General features: G+C 45.0%; 1 protein-coding gene across 2 annotated transcripts in view; it reads right to left on the bottom strand.

The window, feature by feature from the left end:
* AMOTL1 (angiomotin like 1) overlaps window positions 1-16,558 on the bottom strand; it is a 66,333-nt gene that overhangs the window by 4,641 nt on the left and 45,134 nt on the right. For both annotated transcript variants that reach the window (XM_033052395.1, XM_033052396.1), the window contains 5 exons: window positions 12,613-12,758; window positions 6,753-6,902; window positions 3,172-3,362; window positions 1,742-1,867; window positions 274-500 (listed from right to left, as the gene is read on the bottom strand). In XM_033052395.1, coding sequence (XP_032908286.1) covers window positions 274-500; window positions 1,742-1,867; window positions 3,172-3,362; window positions 6,753-6,902; window positions 12,613-12,758 — 840 coding nt within the window. The remainder of the gene's footprint in view (window positions 1-273; window positions 501-1,741; window positions 1,868-3,171; window positions 3,363-6,752; window positions 6,903-12,612; window positions 12,759-16,558) is intronic.

Below are 16,558 nucleotides of genomic sequence, written 5' to 3'. Positions count from 1 at the left end.
ATTATGTGCTTGTGTCTGGGAGGACTTCCCTCAACCATGGCTTTCTATAATCAGTGAAGAACGATGTAATATGATGAAAAACGTAATGAAGATACAATGCAAGGGTAAAGAATGACTGTTTTTTGACTTAAGCACAAGGACACACATTCTGCCTGTGGAAAGCGCTCTGGAAGTGAGCTGTCAGGGCAACACAAGGCACTTTTGCTGAGTTCAAGCAGAAGGATTAGGATGAAGTGATGGATGAACCAAAGCTCAAGTAAAAGCTGAACTCACCTATGCTTCCCTTCCAGAGCTTTTCCTCCTTCCTCTCCTCAGCGATCTGGTTGCTGGTGAGCGAGGTCTGGCGTGAATGCACGCCTGTAGCAGCGGCGATGGAGGGCACGGAGCGAGCTGGTCGCAGGCTGGCGCTGTCAGCTTTCCCAGGGTCCTTTCGTGACCGCTGCTGAAGGACCTTGATCATGGCATCCTTCTCGATTATTTTGGCATGGAGATTCTTTATTCTGCCAAAATATGAATGCTCTGCTTACAGGAATGGAAAAAACTTTCATATGGGCAGGTTTCCACACCTGGAGGCAGCAGGAAAGTGCCCAGGCAGATGCCCTGCTGCTCCATTCTCCCTGGTTTTGGATACTTGGACAAGACAGCTCCCAACAGTTCCTCCAAGGATAACCATGCTCTTCAATACAGACAGCGTTTCTAGCTATTGAGCCAAAACTTTTCCGCAAGGTTAACTGAACCCATCTATGCTATGGTTTTACTAATCCAGCAGGAGCAGTGAGCAGTACCCTGACCAGGCCACACATTGCTACCTCTACAATACAAACACATATGCAATTTTTACCCTGTAATACATTGGGGCGAAATCTGGAAACCATGCTTTGGCAGACTGAGTTAACCTCAAGATTCAGATCTGTTGTCAGCTGGAGTAAAGACCTGCTGAAGTGAGTTCCTTTTGGTTTCTCTAAGAGATGGTCTGGACTTTTCCTTCTCCCTCACTGCTGCACAAAAAATCAGCACATGGTGTTCAGAGCTGAGCAAAGCTCACTACTTCTCTCATACAGACCCTGAAGACTCTCAAATCACTAAAAAAATGGGATTATCTGAGCCCTTCTCCAGGAATGATTAACACCAAATCATACTGAACAACTACAAAACTATATTTTTCAAAAATTTAAAAAACTTTGACAGTCAAATGACTGGCCTGACTGTACTGTACAATATATAATACAGTGCAGGTGCATTTTGTGAAGCAGTGAAAGCATTAGTTTTCATCATCACATGCTTAATATGCAATGTAAACACAAGATGCTAATCTGTATTTATGAGGCAGTGGCAAAACTCTACTACTTCCCTGGAAACAGGATTATCTTGCACCTGTGAGTGAAAAACCAAACCCAAACCCATTAAAAGCAATCACTGGTATTTACCACAAGCAACAAATACACCTTTTTTATATAAGTGTCTGCAAATTTGTGTCCTTGCATGCCAGACTACTTTTAATAGTGGAACAGCCTCTACTTTGTAAAAATGTTGGAGATTGCCACAGAAGGCTTAATAGGAAGGTAGGGAGGAAGTTATCTAATGGTAACAACTCTTTAATCCCTGTTTGAATGCTGAAGAGAAAAACTAAGTCGAAGTGAAGTGCCTTTCCAGGCACGTAGGAAGGAACAGAAGGACATCCTGGTTTATCTGAACCCAGCCCCAAGACCACAAGAAGCAGGAATGGCACAGCATCCCTTACGTGTACTCCATGTCCTGGCAGCGGCGGTTGGCTTGCACGATCTCCTCCTCCTCCTGCCAGCCCCGCACCTCCAGCGCTGCCTCACCGTAGCTGCCATTGTGTGAGTGGCTTGGGGCTGAGGCATCCCTGGCAAAGAGATTCACCGCAGTGAGTCAGGTCCCTGAAACTGTGAGGGTGGCTTTTGCAAGAAAGACTGAAACTTGCAAAGAAAACCCCAAACCCATGTTCAAAGAGCAAGGCAGCAATGTTTGTCTGTCAAGAGGATGGCTACCTGGCACTGAGGCATCCTGTTACAGGCTACTCTTGGCTTGGGCTGGGTCATTAATGCCATTAATTTAACTGGGTTAAAGGAACAGAAGGCATGCTGGAATCATGAGTGACTCACACAGGGCTAACAGCCACCCAGAAGGATAGGGTCAGACATCAGAGGGCCTCACCAGATCTCAAGCCAACAAGACTCTATCATGAACCAGTAACAAAGCTCTACACCTTGGAAGTTGAAAAACAGCACAGGAATTTCTGCCCAGACTGAAGTGTGAAAGGAAAGTCCATCCTGAGACACACACTAAGCACATTTCAAAGGGAAAACTTTTTTTAGGATGTTTTCAGGGGATTTGGTTCCTAAGAAACTGGGGTGAGAAGTTAACTATCCCATCTTCCTGATCACCAGGAACTGTCATTGCCTTTTGTGCTTTTGGTCACCCCGCTTTGACACAGACAAACTGGAGACAGATAGTCCAGACATATGCAATATGAATGGGAAAGGGTGTACACTAAGGCATGTCAGGAATGGCTGAGGGGAGGAAGCTAGTTCAGACAAGGGAAAACACAACAGGGAATATCTGTCTTCCAATATTTACAAGGCTGTTTGAACATCAACAGTGGTCTGTTGCTCATCCTGTATGCCTGAGAAGGACAAGAATCAATGGAGATAATTTGCAGTGAAGAAGTTTAGCTTAGTTATCAGGAAAAATATTTTAGTTTGAAGATTAATGAAGTGGTGAAAAAGAGTATTTAGGCAACAAAATTTCCCTTATTGCAGGCTTTTAAAACTAGGTTAAACAGCCTTGTTGCAGGCTATGGGACAGGTGCAGCATATACCAAGTCCCTGCTCTCTTCACTGGGGTACTGGGAGGAGCTGCCTTATCTGTGCTGTGTAATTTGGCACCTTGAGACTGCCAGAGGCCATTGCTTCAATTTGATGCCCAGATGTGAGGAATTTTTGGACCCAGTCAGAAGGATAAATCTTGTCTCAACCAACTATTCTATTTTACTGGCATCACACCCCAGAGAAGTGCATTAACCCCAGCAGAGCAACTCAGCAGAGAAAGGCAAGCAGCATCCAGCCTTAAGAAAACATCCATTCTGTATCATTTTGCCATGCTTCCCATGGTGAACAGAGCTGCCTGCTTGCAGCAAGGTCATCTTACCTCTCTGTTGCAGCTGTGGCTGCAGCATTCATGGCAAAGTGCCGGATTGTACTCTCCTCCAGATACTTCTGCTCCCACTTGGTCATGTCAGCTTCCAAGGCCAAGATCCTCTCCTCCTTCTCCCGCACCAGCTCCATGAGGGCTGGGGCATTATGCTCCGGAAGGCTGCTTGCCTGGTAGCTGCCCTGCCTCTGCCAGTGGAAACAGTGACAGATACTCACACCCTGCCGAGCATAGCATGCTGACCCTTTTTTCCTCAGTTTTCTGGCACATACAAAGACATCCCCCTGTGTTTTGACAGGAGCAGGTGGAAATCCCAGGCTAAACCCCTTAGCTTGCAGGAGAACAGGCGAGTTGACCATATGTGCAACCCTAGCACACGCTTCCCCAGACTATGCTGACAGAAGCAGGGATTTGCCTGCTACCCTGGATGTGCAGAGATTTCCTGGGATACCCCAAGCCAGGGAAAAAAGCTGGTAGGAAAAGAAGCAATGAAGCTTTAAAAGATCTTCTTGCTGGGAATTCATACCCATGGCTGGGCAGTGCTTGGTATGGACAGGCAGTTATTACCAGAGGGTTTATAAATTTAAAAAAAAAAAGCACCTGGTGACCTAATTATATGTACCCTGCTTAAAGTAGCACCTGGGAAACTATCCCAGCCATGTATTTAAGCTTGTCCCTTCTGGCACATTAGTTCTTTTGTGCCCTCAGGGGATGCTTTCTGTGGTGTAACAGCTAACTTTCTCTCTCCCCAGGCACCTGTGGGATGGCTCCCAAGGGATGCTGACAAGCAGCAATGGGTACATAACTCTTTCCATCTATGCTCCAAGGGAAAAAAAAAAAGCTGCCTGCTTGTCCAGGCAGCATTTATTTCACCCAGTCACAGCACTTAATTAAGTCACCTAAGCAGCATGGGTAGCAGAGGGAGATCCAGTCCTTGGCTAAGCAGAGGGATGAGTGCACAATGAGAGGCATGAAGCTCAGGGAGAATTCAGTAGAAATAAATTAATTTTTAAATAAAAAATGCAAGAGATTTGTTATACTCCATGGTGTAAAAGAGGTACTAAAGAGGAAACCATATCTCAGGAGTACTGGCTTTTAATTCATGCTGCACCTTGAAGTTCCACTGGCAAAGCTTTACCATTGAAACTAGAGATACCAGGGAAGGGCTGCAGCCTTTGCCTCCAGTGCAGTAACATGTTTGGAAGATGCTTTCTGGAAATGCAGTATGGAATGGCCCTTGAGAACAACGGCTGTGACTCTGCTCCTGCAAAAATACTGTCAAAACTCTGTCAGAAAGGTAGTATTTTGGAAGTGTGGTCCTAATCTACAAATGGTATCCTGGGACATCACAGTGCTTGTCATCTTCTGAGTCAAAACATCTGCCAGCCTTGCACACTGAGCCTGCAATGCTGACTGAAAGAGTTTGTTTATGGTCCCAATTCATGCGTCAGTGATAAGGAAGGTTTGCCATTTGGACTCAGCTACCAGCAAGCCAGGGACAGAAAAGATTCTGGCTCACTGTCTCCTTGTGTGCTGGGTCCCTTCTGCTGACTCTGGTAAAAATGAAAAAATACTTTTCCCTGCAATGACAAATTGTTTCAGTAGCTGTAATTGTGATTACACCAAGAAGACAGCTCTGAAACGAAAAGCTGGGTTATTTTGATGCCATCTGATTCTCTGCAGCACTGCGGCTTATAAACAAACAGTACAGGTAACAACAGTAAAGTACCCAAAGTCTTCTCTCAAAGCTGATAGGTGAGACAAGAAGTTAAGTATCTTTCCTCTTAAAACTTACTGGATGGAATGGGTGCAGGCATTTGAAAACTATGTCAATCCAAAAGCCAATACATTACCCAAAAAAATTCAAAATTAAACAATCTGTAAGTTACAAAGGAATTTTCTGCCAAAATGAACAGACATAGCCTGAACTCCCAAGACAAGGATTTCAGAAACAGTCCATCCTTGTTACCTAATGCATCAACTTATCTCTGTATCCCAGCCTTTCTTAGTTCTAGTTTTACTTTCACATGAATTTCGATTGTATTTTTCTCAGATGTTCTTTTCTCAAATGGCATTAGCATGTCATATTCCATGTAATTCCTGTGTTAAATTGGAAGAGAGCTGGCTCGGGGGAACTGAGAAGACTTGAACACCAAGCCCATGGTGGACTGGGCAAGAAAGACTTTAAACACTTCTATGGCAGCAAGAGAGAGTAGAGATGAATGAGAAGGGTCTGCAGGAGCAGCAGCAGGGTGGTATCTTGGGAAGGGTGCTGTGGCACCTGCCCTGCCCTGCGGCTGCCAGAAGGAAGGGGATGCTCTCAGGTCTGGTCGCCTCATGACTCTGCAAACCGCTGACACTGACCCTGACCGTACAGCTATTTCCCAATGGCATCCTGCCAGCAGGATCAGCCCCTCTGCTTTCTGGCAGCACAAGCTCGGTGTAACAGCTGCTTTGGTGTCCACTAATGGCTTATAAATAAGGAAAGGTTATAGTAGCAGATGCGTGTGATGACAGATACAAGTGAGCCCTTCAGGAGTTCCAAGAGCACCATGCTTTGCTTATGTTGCTGGTTCTCCCCCAAGCCGTAGTTTGATACATTTAGCGTATCTACTCACTCTCCTCCAGAGCCAATGCCCATGTATTTGGCATTTGGTGTAGGCTGCAGCCTGGAAATTCTCCCTTCAACCTCCTCTTTTTTTTTTTTTTTTTTCCCCTTATGAAGATGACTGGACTTTATGACTAAGGGATGAGGGTGCTATAACAAAGGAGTAACTGTGCATAAATTACAAGCATAACAACATCCCTCTGAGGACAAGGGTTGCTGAAAAACAAGGGGACACACACAGAAATTCAAGTCTATACTCCCAGCCCATTCTGGACTGGACTGATATATAAATAATTCATTGTCTGAAGATGACATCACTTGGCTCCAGATCTGTCATAGGTTAAAGTTTCTGTGAACCACGTAGATCAAGCTTTGCACAGAACAAATACGGGCCTAGGTCTTGCTCCTACCAGATCCCACATCATCTTACTTGGCCTTTTCAATGAAACATCAGCTAAAATTTTTGGGGTGAATGTCACACATATCACACCTTTCCTCTCCTCCTTCTGTGTGGAGCTGGCTTTTGCACAGTCTTCCATTGCTAGATAGAGAAACCTGGAAGGACATTTTCCCCTGTCTGCCCTTGGGCAGGGGAGTCAGGACATCTCAGCCCAGCAGCAGGCAGGACTCAACTCTATCCAGAGCCCCAGAGCAGAAGAGCCTCATCCTCTGCTGAAGATCAGGAATAAGAATCATGGAGTGGTTTGGGTTGCAAGGGACCTTCAAAGACCATCTAAATGCCCTCCTGTCATGGGCAGGGAAAACTTCACAAGCTCAAAGCCCCATCCAAAATGACCTTGAACACTTCCAATGATCCACGACCCTATTTCAAAGGAATGGTTTAGGAGGAAAGCCCAACCACAAATCCAAAGGCACGGTTTCACCTGGCAGGGCTGCAAGTGATCATCTCTGTTAAAACCAACACTAGAGGCCCCTTGCTGGGGTGCTGCCCATACCACCCTGTCCTCACCTGCTGCATCCTCAGCGAGTCCAGCTCTCGCTCCAGGCGTGTGCGCAGCCGCCGCTCCATCTGCTCCCTCTTCTCACAGGCCGCCTGCAGCTGTGTCAGCGCCTGCTGCAGCTTTTCCACCTTCTCCACATAGGCCTGCTTCCTGCGCAGCTGTGGGGTACAGGGGTCAGCAGTCTGGAGGGCACTGTGCCCCACCCTGGCCTGCTGGGACCCTTGTGCACTTGCAGGCATGCACTGGGCTTGAGCATGGCTTTGGTCATTTGCTTCCAAGAGTTTCTCTAGGGAAAGGATGGGCAGGGAATGTGCACAGCAGGCATTGCTAGGGCAGAGCTACCCATTTCGGAAGGAATGCTGCCCCAAATCTTCCACCCACTGGGGAACTGTCAACCATGAACCCCCCCAGGCCATTTCTAAGCAAGAGCTGTCATGTTGGTGGATAATCTTTGGGCAAACACACAGGACTCAGCACACTGCCTGTACCCAAACAGAGGAGTTCGTTCTTCACTCCTGTATATTTGCTCAACACAGATGGAACAAGCAGAGTGCCAGAAGACAGAAGCATTCCACCTACTCTATCCTGCTCACAGGCTTCTCCATGCTGATCTGTAGATGGGATGTCCTGGCAGCCAAAGTCAGGCCCTCTTTACGTCTATAATGCAATTACTGAAGGGCTAAACATGACACAAGGATTTTGCAATGCAGGGTTTTACAGCCAGAGATTGCTCAAGCAGCATACCCCAAAAGGGGTATGAATTCCTCTTTTGTCCCCCTAAATTCATCCATGTCACAGGTGAAGTGAAATACAGGCTTGCTCACAGCAAAAGCATAGCTTGCTTTAAACAAACCTCCCTAACACCTGGCACCAACAACTGGCAGAGTGACCTCCTTAGCCCTGCTGCAATCTAGGCTAATGCTTACAGCTCCCTGGGCTTTCCATGAAAATTAATGAGATTATAATCCCCACTAGTCTCTGGCAGCAGGGTGAAGACTGCATTCCTCAGGAACTCACGACTTGGCAAGACCCACATATCAGAGACTTCTTGTTGAATGTGCTATTTTGGCAGTAGGAAAGTGTTTGTGTCACCTCCAGCCACACCAGCATGGATAGAGAGGGTTAGGGAGCTCCCCCAGGGTCTCTCTGGCAGCAGACCTCATCTGTTCTCCCATGTTCCGCCAAATGCTGCAGGGTCCTGTATCACAGCAGCCCTCTAGGCCCCAGGGCTCACACTCACACACTTCTGGGTGTGTGAGTAAGGCCAAAAACAATTTTGCAGGAGATATGCAACAAGACAGTTCTCATATTCATAAGTTTATAGGGAGGATCTGCAGCCAATTCTGACTTTCCTATTCTGCATGCAGATTCATAAATAAAAAAATCACCAATGCATTTAAAACACAATGTATAAATCGTTGTAATTCAAATTAATTTGGGTTGCCAGTGTAACATGGATCCATAAAGGAGGGGTGACTACAATCAGAGATGTGTAACACTAAGGTCTAACACCTCACATACACACAGACTCCAAAAAACCCCCCAAACTGGATGGCAACTGGAGAAGTACCAATGCATCCTCTTGCTGCATGGTAGGATCAACTGTACATAAAACCTGGCACATATCTGTATAAGCTGTTTACAAAATCACCCTGGGGTAGCAATTACAGATCTAGCCCTGCAAACTACTTCACAGCTTATTTTCCTTTACTGCCAGAAAACCTTTACCCTAATGCCTAATCTGGCTTTCTCTTATGCAATTTAAGCAAATTACTTATTGTTCTTTTTCCAATCTGTGATTTACTAGAACAAAAAGCATTTAATTAAACAATTAACTTCCTCACTAGATCAGCAAAATTGCCTGACCACACTGCCCTTGTCCTGGGGATTAGGATAATAAAGATGTAGAAGAGATAAGGATAAAAGGGGATCATCTAAACAAATAAATCTGAGTAAAGATGAGTGGGTCTTGTAAAAATATCCATGCTAGAAATGTAACTCCAGTTTGAACAATTGAATTCTATAGATACGAGATTTGAATGAAAGACTGTAAGAGATGGAGAATCTACTATCATTCTAAGTACATTGTTTCTGTGCTAATTACTCTTAACTCTTTATTTTCTGCCTTATTTTCTCAGCTTCAGCCTCCAAACAATGCATTTCATTATTTCCTCATGTTAAATAGTTATGTTCAATCTCTCTGACAGCAATCCCTTCCTCCTCCATCCCTGGATGGATGAAGGGAGAGCAATGGATATTTTCTACTTTGACTTCAGCAAGGTTCTTGATAATGTCTCTCACAACATCCTCATGGATAAACTCAGGAATTGTGGATGAGTGGACAGTGAGGAGGACTGAGAATTGACTGAACAGCAGATCCCAGAGGGTGGCCCAGGGTCTGGTTGGAGGCTTGTCACTAGTGGTGTCCCCCAAGGTTCAATATTGGGCCCAGCATTGTTAAACCTATTAATCAATTACTTGGGTGAAGGGGCAGATACCTCCTCAGCAAGTTCCCTGCATACACAAAGCTGGAGGGAGTTGCTGATATCCCATGGTGCTGTGCAGCCCTCCAGAAGGACCTCAACAGGCTGGAGAGATGGGCAGAGAGGAACCATTTGAAATTCAACAGGGGCAAATGCAGAGCCCTGCACCTGGGGAGAAATAACCCATACTCCAGCACAGGGTGGGGGCTGACCTGATGGAAAGCAGTTCTGTAGAGAAGGACTTGGGGGTTCTTTACTCTGTGGGTGACTGAGCACTAGAACAGACTGACCAGAAAGGTTGTGGAGCTTCCCTCACTGCAGATAATCAAGAACCATCTGGACACAATCCTGTGCCATGTGCTGTAGGACAACCCTGCTTGAGCAGGGAGGTTGGACCAGATGACCCACTGTGGTTCCTTCTAATCTTACCCATTCTGTGATTCATGTCTATGTGCACACACTGAAGCTCAGACAACTTTTCACTTTAATTCTTCCCAGCAAAGAACAGCTTCTGACCCCAAACAAATTGTACAGTTGCTTTATGAGCCATCTCCAGTTATTCAGTTTTCTATTCAAAGCATGGAGCAGACACATGATTCCAGCAGCAGTCTGCTAAATGACATGTGGTGATAATACCACCTACACATTTTGAATTAAATCCTTCTACAAGCAGGCACTCAGGATAATGCAGATTTACATAGAACAGTATTTTATGTTAATTCAACTTAGTAGCTACTGTTTATTTCTCAAGGGTTGATTTAAAACGCTGTTAATTACATGCTGGTGGTAGAAGAAATCTGGGTGGATTTACAGAGCAGTGCATGAGCCAGAGCTCTGTTAACAATAATGACAGTCATTTTGATTTGACTGAATTTGTGTTTTCCTCAACACATTCCGAATTATAGTAAAAATCCCTGGTTTAAAATGAAGGTTTAACACTGCAACTTATCTCCTGCCTGTGTCTAATTAAGATCCAGAAACACTGGAGACTTTGAAAAGGTGATCTGATTCAGCCATGGAAGAGGACAAAAGGGAAAGTGAGTGCTGGAGCTTGGGCACATGCTGGCAGCCTCAGCTTAACTGCACTTCACCTCAGCTGCCTGACACTGCCTTGAGCAATTAAAACACAGTAGCTGGGCTAAAATTCATTTGAACTGCCCCTAGAATGAAAAAAGAAGTTAAAAAGTACTAGATCAACATGGGTTTGTCAGGCTGAGGACTCTGATATACTCTGGCAAATACCACGGCATCATTTTCTTATATGTCACCTTTGATATCTACGATGCCCAAGGCAAGAGATTACCACCACTGTAACACCTACAGTGCCCCAGGCAGGAATTTACCATGCCCTGGGCAGGTTAGGAGCTCCCTAGAGGGGAACATCTAACCTCTCCTCAGCTCTACCAGTCCACAATCTAGGATCCAGCAGAAGTACATTTCTGTTGGATGGCTAGACTAAAACCTGACTACTGCCAAGTTCTTAGACCCCTAAGGCTGCAAACATATTTACTACAATACAGCAGGCACGAGGTAGGTTCTTGAAACACCCGCCTGGCAATCACTGTATATGCTTCTGCCTTCACTAGTCTCTAATCAGCAAGTCAGTGTTACCTGCCAGTACCACACTGTGGACCAGACATAAGCTGTACACTATTTCTTCCCATCCCCTGCATGATGCCATGAGCGTAGAAGTAGGCATTGCCACCTAAAATATTCCTTTATTCAGTCCTTTGTAATGAAATGCAATTAGAACACCTCAGGTTGCCTCTCAGCCAAAGAGTGTCAAGTGAATTATGTACAATTAAAGATATGCTGGCTCCTGCAGCTAGCCCAAAGGGACAGCCCCAAATACATCCAGATAGCGAGCAGTCTTTAGTCTAACAAACAAAGGAGCAGTTAAACTTAATGTGATCCTCTTGCTGCTGATTGCATCCACCTGAGGAAATGGAGCTTTTAAAGTATTTCTAAACAGGGAGCCAGAATGGGCCCATGGTCAGGTACAAACCAGCAATGACTTCAGCACCCACATATAGTACTTTAAATCTTCCAGACTCTAAGTAACCATTGGTTAGCCTAACAGGGAGTCTGTCATTTTCATTTTAATGTCAATAAAAAACATTCAAAAATCACAGGGGTCAATTCTCCCATCACCTTACCAAGACAATAAATGGCACTTAAGTTAATTGCAGGTATTTGGGAAAGGCTTTCTCTTCTGCCCACAAGATCCTTTGCATCCCTCACTCCCTTGGCCAGCCTTGGGGGGGGCACAGGTGGAAAATGAGGCTCTGAAGGGGAAAAGAGCTGTCCAAGATCATGCCAATAGTCTGTGCCAGAGCCTGAACCTCTACCAAATCTGCTAGGGCAGAGGTTCATCAACAGCCTTCCTGTTGCCAATGACCTGGCCACTTAGGTTAGTAAAGACCATGTTCCTTTTACTTCCCAGAAAACATTCTTCCTCTGTTGGTCCCAGGGACAGATTTTTAGGGGTCTAAAAGGTCAAAAAGGCCTGTTTTGACAGTTTTTCCCAATTTGCTAGAATGCACAGACTTTCAAATAGCTACTAGATCCACACCTCCTGATTAGAAGGTCCTTAAGGAATACAATAAACTGAGACTTTCTTCACCAGTAATGGAGAAGTGATAATGTCACTCTTCGTTGCAGTTAAAACTGAGCACTATTTCCACTTTGAATTTGTCTAGTTTCAGCTTCCAAGTACTAGGTATTGTTCTGTCTGTCAGTTTTAAGAGTCCCCTGTGCCTGGGATTTCTCTTCCTATCTGAATATCTATTTTCACTATCAGGCTTATATGATTACTGCTTAAAGACCCCCTGGGAGTTTTGCACTTCTTGGGTCTCACAGTATGATAGGCTCTCTTCAGCTCTCAAATGAAACCTGTATCTCTAAATCCTGGTCAGTTAGTCTGCTTCCAGCTAGACTGGCCAGATATTTTAAGATGTGAAGTCACAAAGCCCTACACTGCTGTGTTGCTGTGTGCATCTTAAAAGCTTCCTGCTATTCTTTGATGATGAGAAATGGGAAGCACTAACACCACATGTCTCTGTCACAGTCCCAGGCCAGTGAGTAGTCAGTTTCTTATTCAATTTTTCTGTTAAATCCTACCATTACCTCAGCCACCAGCTGGTTGAATTTGATCTTGTTCCTGGTTACACGTTGAAGGCTTTGCCCTAGACACATCTATGGTCTCATTTGCTTGCCTGCTTGGCTCAGTAATTTGTAGCTACAAATTTTCTCTATAAAAGGACAAATGCAAGGGAAACAGGAAGACCTACCCTGTGGGTAGAAGAGAATCAGGACTTGGATGGAGAAAGGTCTAACCATTAGCCATGTCTATCCTAAAAACACAGAAATATTGTCCATGCCTCACCTCCTCTTCCAGCTTGATAACCTTGGCTTGTGCATTGTTTAGGGCCTGGTCAAGGATTTCGATGTGCCTCCGCTGGTCCTCATTGGCTGAACGCACAGCTGCCAGCTCCATCTCCAACTTTTCCTTCTCCTTCAAGTGCTCTTTGTCTGAAAGAAAGACAACAGCCACTCCATGAGGACAGCTCACAGGCCTCAGGCCACACACCAGAGATAAACTGTCACCTGCCTAGAAAAACAAAAATCATGAAAAGCAGCAGCAAGTAGGGCCTTTAGAACACAGCAGGCAAGGAGCTTCTACTGCCAGGGCTCAGCCCCTCAGTGCCCAGCCTAACACCAGCAGCAGAGGCAAGTGGCAGCTTGGGCTGCACCTGACTAGCAGAGTTTGTGGTCCCCTCACACTGCCTCACAGCTTTCCATTCAGCCAAACTGCTAGCACACCACCCAGCAGAATTTTGGCTATTTCTTACACAACGCCCTACATCAAGAGCTGATGATAGCTGCCAGCTTCAATGCTGCTGCCTTCTGCAATGGTCCAAGAACTCAGCCCCATGGATGTGCTGTGCCTCGTGCTTTTTATTTGCAAGGATGGTGATCATGACATACAGAAAATGTGAAGCCAAATAGTAAACATGAATCAGTGCTAGACAGCCTAAAAATGGAAAGAGGGGAAAACGGTAATGAAGAATGTGATAGGAGGCCTCTGTACACGCTTCCTCTGATCATGCAGAGAAAAAGGAGGCTGTGGGAGCCATTTCAGGCTTATGGGGGCCCTGGGTGACCTTCTGCAGGACTAAAGGATCCACTGACCAATGCTCCCCTTCTGTTAAGCATCACAAATGAGACTAAAGCATGTAGATAACCTCTGTGCTGAAAAATCATCCCTTTTTTGGGTAAGATTTAAAACAACATTAAAAAATAAACAGCTGGCTAAATTCAGTCAGCTCTGCTCACATCTTTATCTTCAGCAACAAATTGCAGGCCCACCATTGACTTTGCTGGCAAGCTGCCTGGGGAAATGCTTGGTTACATCTACTTCTGCCCTGACAGTGCTGAGAAGCCGTTTCTGGGAACATGAGTATCACAGGCCAATCACTGGATCCCTGATGTTAGAACACAAACAGTTAATGACTGGAATGAGCAGGGGATCGAGGTTTCTTTCAGTGACATCTGAAATTTCAAAATCTGGCCTTTGTTCTGAATGACAACAAAAATAGACACTTGGAAATCCTCCAGGAAGAAAAATTTCCTCTAAAAAATTATTTGGCATCAATTAAACGCTGTTTTGGTTTTTGATTTTTAAAATATAGCATTACATAATTTATTATTTTTTAACCAAAGTTAAAAGATGCTTCAAAAACACTGAAACATGGGAAATCTGCCCCAAACATCCAGCACATGCCACCCAAATGTGACCACTCAAGCTGGAAGCCCAAACATCCACCATTTCCCAAGCAAGGTCAGAAAACTTCACATGGCCAAGGCCATTCCATTTCAGACCTGATCTACCCCTAGCAGGGCAGGTGGGATGAGAACAGGCTTAATTCATGCACCATCAGCAGGTGCCTGCAGCAAGGTGAGATGTACACAAACTGAGCCATGTGCAAAAAGGCAAAAGTGGATGAGGTGAGTCCAAACCCACCCAGCAGTCTTCTTATTTATCCTAAAAGGAGGAACTCAGCATTTCATAAAAACTCCTGGCAGCAAAACCATCACGCTGGTCACTGCAAAGCCCACAAGCATAGCCCAGTGAGTGCTGTGGACACTGCACCCCTGATTGCTACCATGAGACATCTTGATATGATGGTAGCCTTCTTCTTCCCTTGTTGGCAAGGGACTTTCTATTAGACATACAGACCTCTTCCTTCAATGCAAAAATATTTACTTCAATCAGATTAGCCAGAAGGAACAGTAATATCTATTTTAGAAAAGTGTAAATCTGGGCAAATTATTGGGAGCTAATGTCATTAGACGGTAAGGAATCTGGAAGACAAACGCTATTTCAGCCCTGCACTCCACCACCTCATGCTGGGACCACACGTGCTCTGCTATGGATTTGAAACCTGTATTTCATGTTACACATGAGGATAACACAGAGCAAAACAAGACTTGGGATCTTAATTTTCAACTTCCATGCACGGAACTTGAAGTCCTCAGCCTACCCTGTTGTATTGTGCTTTCTATCCCACCAAAAAAGGACCAATTTTACACAAATACACAAAATAATCACCACTAGAAAGCCGGCAAGAAAAATTTCCTGAACAGCTCTTAATACTTCTCCATGTCAGCCTCATCCTGTAAAATCCTGGAGGTACATTTTATAAGTACTTTACTTGCATTAACTTTTAGTGAAGAAGGACTTAGTTGAACATATCTTAAATTCTCTTGAAGTGCAAACAAGGTATGCTTAAAGTCTAAAACCACTGTTTTACTGCACTACCCTTGCATACACTTTTTTAACTAAAGGACTCAAATTAATAACTATTTCTATGTTCTGCTGGGTCACTGCCATACCCCATTACAGAACAGTTTCCAAAAGGCTCTACTGTTGCAGCTCACAGTTGTAATCTCACAGCTTTCTACACACTGCCTCTGACTTCTTGTACCTCCACACACTGTGGATATTACCCCTGTACTCTGGCTGGGTAGAAGAAAGGGGATAAAGCAAGGAGGCTGCTTCAGTGCTTCTCAAACAGGCTTTCTGACTTGTTGGCAAGTACATCAAAAGTAGACAAGTCTTGAATCTGCTTTGAAATGGAAACTTTAGACAAAAAGATGACACAGATTTAGTGTAACTCAGATGTGACTCCCACCTTAGCACACATTACATGCAATTATCAACTTACTTGACCAATTTAATGATCATCTCAATACATCCCAAGCTGATTTCTGCCTTGCTCTGATGATGCAGAGTGGTAACATGGACATATTTTAAAGATAGTCCTTGCTACTGCAAAATGACCACTGCTGACAGAAGAAAATATATCAAATTGCAGCAGCCAGAGATTAATTTGGCTGCAGGAGATTTCCTGCAAACAAGAGTGGCTCCCATACCACTTCCCTTGCAGCACTTCCAGTGATTTCTCTTATGCAGGTTTTTATTTCCCAATGGTGGCTCTTCACTCACAGCTGTTAATTCCACAGATGCTTTCCAGCAACCATGCCTTTCCTCAGTGAAGCCTGAGGGACTTCTTTAGCCTCTTGTCAGTCTTGCAGCTCCTGACATGGCAAGTGTGTGGAGAAGCTCTGCATCCTCCATTCCTGATCACAGGTGTACACCATGGCAGCAGCTGCCAGTCACCCTTGTACCAGCTGATGTACCAGGATGAGGTACAAGGGTCACCTCTTCTGCTCACCTAGATGGAGCTGTGTCCCAGCCAGCTCCAGTGACTCAACCTTCCCAAAAATCCATGGCTGTGAGATGGGATCAAGAGCAGGATGGGCCTTCATGCTCTGACAGTCTCCCCAGACTGACTTCAGAAGGAATCTGAGATGAAGACAGGACCTTGCTGCCTGCTCCAAAGATCTTTCAGCAGCTGGTATCCACCCCATAATAATAAGCAAAATAAATGAATCCGTATTTACACCAAGCAGCCAAACAGGAGAAGTTTTTCCACAGCTTTACTAAATTCCCTGCACATTAAATAGGGCCAGGTTGCCAGGCCCAGACATGGAGGTTTCCCTCCAGAGGAGCAGCAGAGCTACTGTCCATCTGTCCATCTGCCCAAGCCTCACTCAGTCCTCTGCATCTGTGGTTTGATGCTGAAAAAGCTGGGCCAAGGGAGGCCTGGAGCAGCAATACAGATTATTTCCGGTCTGGAAATGGGAACATTTCTTTGCCTGGGATATTTGGGACAGAGATACAGGCCCAAGTGCAGAGCACATGAACTGAACACTCCCACAAAGCATAAGGCTCTATCAACACACTGCTAAAACTGTCCACACATCCC

This window comes from Catharus ustulatus, chromosome 2 (assembly GCF_009819885.2).
Source record: "Catharus ustulatus isolate bCatUst1 chromosome 2, bCatUst1.pri.v2, whole genome shotgun sequence".
NCBI classification, from domain to species: Eukaryota; Metazoa; Chordata; class Aves; order Passeriformes; family Turdidae; genus Catharus; species Catharus ustulatus.
The sequence above is the reverse complement of the archived record's forward strand: the minus strand, read 5'-3'. Positions and strand labels throughout refer to the sequence as shown.